At 47.9% G+C, this 8,679-nt stretch overlaps 1 protein-coding gene across 1 annotated transcript; it reads right to left on the minus strand.

Annotated features, from left to right (window-relative positions):
* Nucleotides 1–2,720: 2,720 nt before the first annotated feature.
* On the minus strand, nt 2,721–8,124 carry LOC124708568 (disease resistance protein Pik-2-like). The gene is made up of 3 exons (XM_047240249.1): nt 7,174–8,124; nt 4,417–6,201; nt 2,721–2,807 (listed from the first exon to the last, which is right to left on the minus strand). Exons 1-3 carry the CDS (start codon nt 8,122–8,124, stop codon nt 2,721–2,723), a joined length of 2,823 nt encoding a protein of 940 aa, XP_047096205.1.
* Between the last annotated feature and the right edge of the window lie 555 nt (nt 8,125–8,679).

An 8,679-nucleotide genomic window follows, 5' to 3' on the forward strand; every position in this document is an offset into this window, starting at 1 on the left:
GGTGGAGTCAATTCCACATCTTAGAGCATCTCCAGCCGCGTCCACCAAAACGCGCCGGATTGAGCGTTTGGGGGACGTGTTTCGTTTGTGCCGTGTTTGGGGGACGTCGCGTCCCCTAAACAAAATTTCGGAAATTTTAAACTTAACGAGATTCGATTAAGATTCTTCCAAACTTACATAGATTTGAACGAAATCTGACTAAATTTAAACTAAACCTAATCTAGAACCACTTGCGGCGGCCGGAGGCGTCGTAGTACTGCTGGAAGTTGTACATGTCGTCGGTGACGACCTCCTGCTTGACGCGCTCGTCGACGGGCGCGTCCTTCACCAAGCTGCTTGGTCCTGCCTCGCCGTCGTCGGTGAGGTCCACCAGCGGCTTGCCGGAGTCGCGGATGGACATGGCGATCACCGCGTCGAGGTCGCCCCTCCAGGTGTCCTTGTCGTTCATGGACGCCAAGAACGCCGCCTGCAGACCTGGGTAGTCCTCGGGGTCGTCGCTGCTGGCGATGAGCCACTGCTGCCGCTCGTGCTCCGCCAGCAGCGCTGCCTGCGACGGTTCCTCCGGCTCCTCCTTCACCTCCGGCTTCGGGATGAGGAGGGCGCCACCACGCCTCCCTTGCTGCCGCTGCCGCCACGCCTCGTGTTGACGGGCGTCGCCGGCTCCTCCTTCACCTCCCGTTTGGGGACGGTGTAGGGCGCCGACCGGTACGACGAGGACGGCGTCGATCGCGCCGGTCCCGAGGAAGAAGAGTGCGAGGAGGACGAGTACGTCGTCCTCCTCGGCTGCCATTGAGGAGACGGCGGCGGTGACGACGGCATCTCCAACCTTGGAGCGCCGTTGCGGATGCCGCGGATGACGTTCTCGAGGGTGTGCCCCGGAACGCCCCAGAACAGGGCGCGACCGTCCTTGTTTCAGCTGTTGGGGCCGCCGACGAGCCCGTAGGTGCTGTACATCTCGACGACGTACTTCGCCTTGAAGTACGTCGTCCACCAGGCGTCGTTGTTGTTGGCCGCCCACGTCGGATCCAACCGCTCCTCGGCGGTGAGTTGAGCCCGACGGGCCTTGATGGCGTCCCTCCATTGGTCCGTGCGCGGCTTCGGCGGCGGCGGAACGCCAATGCCGTTCACGGCCATCTTCCGACCGCCGCCGCTTGGCAGCCGCATGTCCGGCGGGACCGGATACCGGGCGTTGCTGCGGCGCCCACGCCTCCGGCACGGTGAGGCTGCCGCGGCCGAAGCCGTTCGCCACGGCAATCTTGCGGACGAGCTCGACATTTTTGGAGCGGCGAGGAGAAGATCTGGGAGGGGGGAGGCGGCGGCGACGAGATGGTTTGTGAGCGGTGAGAACTGCAGGGCGCCTTTAAATAGCGGCGGCAGCGGGTGGTTGCACGCAATAACGTCGGCGCGGACGGCCACGCGGCCATGCACGATGAGACGCGTCCCTGCGTCGCCTGGGAAAACAGGGACGCCATTAACGTCGCTTGACCAAAGGTAGGTGACGGGGTTTTAGGCTTCCGAGCCGCTGACGCGTCGGGCCCGCGTCGGTTCGCCTCGCTTTTCGTTGTGTCCGGCGTGCCCGGAGCGTCCCCTGTGGGACGGGACGGGCTCGGGGCGCCGGACACCGTATCGGGGCGCGCCGGACAAAAATGGGCTTTGAGGGACGCGGCTGGAACGGTTTTTTGGTCCGACGCGCCCCAAATCCCTTTGGGGGACGCTTTGGGGGACGCGGCTGGAGATGCTCTTATACCTTGGGTGTAATATGTATGGCTATTGCTGGAAGTTTAGTAGCTTGGGGAGTTACTGTTATTGTAGTTCCGTAACAACTAAGCCTTTTTTTTCATGTACTGAATTATACATGGACACCATGTTCTTTATCATTTTCGCACCCTTTTGTTTATTTCTAGCTCATTTTACGCCACTAAACTATCATACATATGTTATTGTCATTTACCCAGCTCACATATCAAATTTAGGGGTACTATAGACATTAACTACTCAACATCACAAATAACCTCAAAATTCTAGAAACCCAGTAGAATAGGAGGAACAATTTTTAGGAGGCCATTGGAGTATCTACCCACAGAAGTCCATAAGCCGCCTTCTCAATAAGCATAAACACAAAATAAGTGACCCATACATTCGAAAATACCATGGTTAACATAGGTACAAACATAAACCTTAATTTAAAAGCATCTGATAAATCATATTTCAAAGTATCTAACTTAGTGCGAAATCTCTGACATTTATTATGGACCGGAGGGAGTAGAACAAACTGAAATAAATCTGGTACATATATAGTATTAACTTGATACTTACTCGTGCAAAAAATTTAAGAAAAAATACGATCTGTATGCAGCCTACACAAAAAAGAGAAAAATAGAACTTTGTATTTTTCCACAGTAAAAATCTAGGTCATCTTTTTGAAAACCATTTGGCGCAATTTATTGATCATCAAATAAACTTACATCCTTTACCCCTTTAGGGAGTAAAAATCTAGAGGAATCATCGTCCCAAATACAACCAATATGATCAGAAAAGCAATACTAGCAAGTGCATGAGACATCTCATTAGCCTCCCTATTGCAATGCTCAAAGGTAATATTCCTAAAACCTGAAGCGAGGAACCTGCAAGCTTCAAAAGTCGCATCTGAAGATTTCGATGAAAAATACCCCTCCTTCATTGTCTTAGTAACCGGCATATTATCCGATTGGTTAATCAAATTATTTGATCCGAGGTGTTGAGGTAAACTCAACCCATCCCTCAATGCATACGCCTCTTCCATAAATGGATCTGCCAAAAATGTACTTCTTTGCAACTAGCAATTACGATTTTGCCATTGTTGTCCCTTGATATGGATCCACATACATCCTTTGCCTAGATCAGTATTATATGTTGCATTGACATTGATTTTAACTATACCTTCGCAGGGTGTGACCATGCCTCATTCTTCATCTCTAGAAGTTCCTTCTTTGATCTCCGGTAATTAGGAGCCAAAACACGAATTGACATTGCACTTCTATGCACCACTTGTATCTCCTCACCAACAGTAAATTCTCGCCTTTCCCACCACACATACCAAGCTCATACGAGGATGATTTCTGCAAGTCCGATTCCTCCAAGTGGTGGCCATGAACCAAGGTACAAAATTAGGTGTGCTCAAGGACCCCTATTTTTCCACGCACAAAAGCTTCGGAGATGATGTTCCAAATATCATGCTCCTCCCACACATGTTTGACTGGAGGACAAGAGAACATAGCATGCATAATAGCTTCACATGCAATATTGCAGATCGGTCTCAGTGACTAGATGTTCCGATGTGTTTATATGCCAAAAATCCTAAGCATGGTATCAAACCATGAAGATCTCACCACCCAAAGATTTTCTTTATCTTAGCTGGAACTTCTAGACTCCATATTTTCTCCTACACCAGACATCCTGCTGATTCTCCGATATTCATAACATAAAGATTATGCCTACCAAATTGGTAATACCACTCCACATGATAAGCTGACCGTACCATGAACAAAGCAGTTTTTGTGAGGTGCCACATTACAAAATCTTGCATACTAGTTGCTGCAATATGAATTTCCAATTTCTCATTACCATCTACACTCCGGATAACTCTCTTATCATCTTTCCATCCCGTGATCCCGTTGCTGGGTTAATTAAATCTGAAAATTTATTCAGCAAGATAGAACCTTTTGGAGTGCATACCTTCCTAGTTGGGCTTGTAGAAATTCAAGTGTCTTCCCAAATATTAATGTAGTCACCTTTGCCAACTCTTCATATACATCCTAGGTTAAAATTGTACTAGCCCTTCGGTAAATACTAGTGTTATCCTTATTTATCTTCGCACATATCTTTCTTACTACCTTCATCCCAGTTCATAGGGCTTACGCATAACTGTAGGTTATCAATTTAATTAACATAATATCAATTGTTGAATGCAAAAATTATATCATTAAAAAGTAAAACATAGGAGCTTTCTAATGATATATGTTTTGTAATTATCATGTTCAAATTTACGACATAGAAATACATGCAAGCCCTATGAACCGGGTGAGGGAGTAATAAACTCTAAATAAGTGCATGTAGATGCGATAAAATGCAGTTAGAAATCAACTCGCTTCCCAAAAAAATCAACTCGCTAAGATAATACGAAATTCTTTTTAATTAACTGGTGGTTGTCTGTTTGACCACTGGGGGCTCCTTTGGTTATGGATTCTCCGACAATAAACGTGAAGGTATTTTGGCTATTTAGAATCCACAACAAAAGTCGCGGGTATTTTTCTAGTAATAATACAAAAAGAAGATATGTTACATGTAAAAATGGTATTATCCCTGTCGGCAGAGTCTATATAAATTGTTAACAATCATTTCTTTCCACGTTTCTACATGCTTGCCGATTATGAGCACCGGTCGGTTGGGAAATCCACTAATCTGCTTTCGAAGTTTCATCTCCAGCGATGGTTTATCACCACAACTTGTCAGGTCAAGTTCGTTTAGGTTCTGCAATGACTTTACACTAGACAAGCCCTGCTGATTGTTGTATAGCTCAAGACATTTCCTCACTCGAAGTTTCTCGAGGGCTGGCAATGCGCCATGCTCGATGCGTATGGTTTTGAGTTCCTCCAGTCCTTCAATGTCAAGCAGTTTGAGCTTGTGGAATGTACCCTTGACAAAATATAGAGACTCCTCTGCAAAGGATTCCTCCCAGAGCCCAAGAATAATTACATTGGGCAAACTCCCGACCACCTCAATATCTTGCTGCTTCAACCCTGTCCGTATCAACTTTATCTTGGATAGATTGGTGAGGGACCTCACCCAGCTAGGGAGATTGCCTAAATGGCCACACAACCGTAGTGATTGGAGATGCATTGGCGGCGGTTCAATCGTGCCCTTGAGAAACTCAAGCGACTCACAGTGCACTTCCAATTGCTCCAGCTGAACAAGACTCGATATTGATCTGCATAATTCCTCCTTCCTGGGTTCACCGGCTGCATCTAAATGCACTCCCAATTTGCGCAGGTTAGTCAGCTTCCCCAACATTCTTCCCTCTTGGCTGCTTGCAATGTGCACCACCCCAAGAACTTGAAGGTTACTTAGCTTCTCGATTTTCTCAGGAGCTCTTACACAGGATCGACCTGCAAAACCTGATTCACGACCTTCCTTGTAACCACAGCATATCAATATCAAGTCTGCTAAAGTCACAAAGAAGTTGTAGTTACGTTTGCCGACATTCTTGTCTTCTCCCATCTTCCCCGTTGCGAAGTTCACACCAACACGAAGGTAAGATAGATTCTCCAGATTGATGATACCAGCTGGCAATTGTGTCACCTTTGTGTCTTTAACATCTAACGTCTCCAGAAACCTAAGGTTTTGCAGAGAAGAAGGAAGTTCTGAAATATCTGTTCCTCGCAGACCAAGGTACCTTAAATGGGGTAGCTGCCCGATGTCCTTCAGATCTTCATTCTTCAAACCAATTGAATCCTCCAAGTCAAGAACCCTCAACAACCGCAGTTTATGCGTGATGAGAGATTCTGGGCACTTTCCAAAGACTGTTAGTGACCGTAAACACGTCAAGTTTATGCTTGCCATCTTCTCCTCAATCCTCTTCCGCCTTGCCACTACCAAATGACGTACATTACTCTGTGGAGCCTCATTGCAGTGCTTATCCATGATGAAGAGCTGGTTCTCCTCAATACACTTGGGCAAGATTATTTGGAGTACTAGGTCATGAACACCACAACATTCACTTGTCATGCTAGCCCTGGCTTTGTTGGAAGGCTCGATCATTCTTCTATTGATTAGCTTATTGTACTGACTCTGTGCAACTTCCTCACGGGTCTTATTATACAATTTTTCTATGTAGTCTTCTGCCATCCAGCGCCGCAATAAGCGGGTATGCCTGATCCCATGCTTCTGGGGGAAGATACTCATGTACAAGAAGCAAAACTTGACATGATATGGTAGTCCGTCATAGCTCGAGGAGTTAACTCCCTTGACATCATGGGCAGCAGACTCAAATCCTGGCCTAAGATGCTCTTGTAGATTCGTCCATTCACTGCTTTTCTTTAGCCGGTTAGCCAATAGACCTCCTACGGCAACTATGGCAAGCGGAATGCCCCGACATCGCTCTAAGATAAATTTGGCTTGCTTCACCATACCATTTGGCAACTTATAGTTAGCATCCTTGAACACCTTGAGTTGAACAAAGAACACAAAATAAGAAATTAAAATCTTGAAAAGCTATCTATGAACATTTAGCTTGCTCCAAAAAGAGAAATAAGTAAAGAAACAGCGTGCATCTCATTCTTTTTAGTGGAACTCCCCACAACAAATTTTGCTTCTTGAAATATACAAGCGCATTTCCTTCCTTAACATCTATTTAAATAAATACCGTATAGTTCTAGTTTTATCATGCCATGATTCCTCAACTTTTTTTTTTATAATTGCCGACCGAGAAATATGAATTTGGAATAGGTATGCCCATGTAAATTAATGTTTTCTTACTTAAATAGGCAAATAAAAGTTATGAGTATAAATATCTGGAAAATGTTACTCCTGGAAATTGGTCAGAAGTGTTCAAATTTCTGGAAATTTATAGAAGTATAAATATCTGGAAGTTGCCATATCAAATTTCTGGCCGGTTAGTACAAATTTGTCTGCAGGGTCAAAGTTTCTGGAAATTTCAATTTTTTGCTGGGTCCAAAAATATATTTTACATCAAAAGTACGTACTAGATTCGAACCAGAGTCAAATTTGGTCTAAGCTCATTTAAATTTAATGAAACTAGGCCAAATCATTCCGAACAATTTTCAAAATCACGATATTCTGGCAGGGTTAGGGATAATTTTGGTATCTAAATTCAAAACGTTGCCTGTATCTAAAAATGGCGAAGTATGGGTAGAAGCAGGTGTTAATTACTCCGTTCGTCCCATAACGATTGTTTGAGATTTGTCAAAATTTAGATGTATCTAGGCATTACCACCGTCTCATTAAGATTGTCTGAGATTTGTCAAATTTAGATGTATACCTTCATGAATCGAAGGAGAGTCGAGTACTATTATGTAAAGTTCCGAATTATAAGTTTCTTAAAAATCGAGTTTAACTTTCTAAAAAGTCTCATATTTCGAAGGTACTAGATATAGCGAGCTGGGCTTAGGAGCGCACCTTGTGACACAGTAGTTTCCGGGCTTCCTTGTGTGTGAGTGGCTTGAGCTCGTACACATCGTCGTCCCGCGCGCACTGCCGGGCAACATGTTGTTGGTGTGTGGTCACGAGCACGACGAACCGGCCGCCGGTGTCGTTTGCGGCGAGACACCGCGATACGTGCTCCCACTGCTCGAGCGAGGACACGTCGTCCACCACGAGCAGGCACCGGTCCTCCCCGTGCACACCGATTTGCTCCTGGAGCAGCCGCCCGAACTCGTCGGCGCCCTCCAGCTGGTGCGGCACGGTCACCCAGGCGCGGCGGTCGAAGCGGCCGACGAGGTAGCGGTCGTCGTACAACATACGCGCCAGGGACGACTTGCCCACCCCGGCCATGCCCCACACCGCCACCACGGTCGCCCCGGCCCGGTCGACCAGCTTGGTCAGGGCTTTCTTGTCGCCGTCCCGGCCAATAATGGCCTGACGGCGCCAGTCGCCCAGGAGCGTGGGCTCTGAGCCGTCGTCGGCGTGCAGCTCGTGGCGCGGGCTTATTCGGTCGGCGCGGGTGAAAGCGTGGTACCGCTGGTTGCCTTGGTGAAGCGCGTCGACCCTGGCCCTGAGTTTCGCGATCCGCTCGGCGACGCGGAGGAGGTCGACCGAAGGCCCCTTGAGCAGCATGAAGTCGAGGAGGCAGTCCTCAATGTCGAAGGCGATGTCGCGCATATGCTTAACCCATGTGGTCTGCACAACGTCCTCGCCGCGGTTGCCGCCGCCGCCGGCCGGGTACGCAGGGGAGGATGCCCTCAGAAAGGCATGCATCATCGACAGCTCGAAGTGGATGGACTGCACATCCTCTTTTACACGCAGCACGAGAGCCATCCTGTCGGCCACCGCGGTCTCTGCCCAGCCCAGCAGGGTGCCCAGCACCGCCTTCGCCAGGCTGACCGCCGGCATCACCACCAACGCCTCCATCTCTCTCTCTCTCTCTCTCTCTCTCTCTCTCTCTCTCTCTCTCTATAGGTAGAGAAGATGTATAGGAGCTGCGGTGGAGTGCCAGTGCAAAGAACTAAACCCAAGTCAATCGGCCGCGCGCGCGCGGAAGCTGCTTCATTTCATGCCCGGGTGTGGGTGTTCGCGGCGAGGCACCGCAGTGCTTCCATTATTCCGCCGTACGTCCATCTGTTCATGAATTGGTCGCGGCGGGCGACGTCTTTGCGCGTTGCGGCAACTTGTGAGAAGTTTACTTAGGGTTGATAAGCGGAGCTATTTCCCCTTGATGAGTCTACATGCGCAACTCGTCCAGCAAACCGAGTGGCTACCATTAACAGATCAACGAGGTCTCCTTCACCAAGTTGCAGCGATGCCGGCATTTTCCTGCTCAACTTGCTGCTGGAGCTGGAAGGACGTGCGTAGGATTGCAATTTCGGTCGCCTGATTTCTTTCTTCATTTTGGTCGTTTTTCTTTTCTCGAGATGAACATTTATTACTATCCTAATTCTCTGTCGAGTCCCGGATCATTGGATTGCA

The sequence above is a fragment of the Lolium rigidum genome, chromosome 1 (genome assembly GCF_022539505.1).
Source record: "Lolium rigidum isolate FL_2022 chromosome 1, APGP_CSIRO_Lrig_0.1, whole genome shotgun sequence".
Classification (NCBI taxonomy): domain Eukaryota; kingdom Viridiplantae; phylum Streptophyta; class Magnoliopsida; order Poales; family Poaceae; genus Lolium; species Lolium rigidum.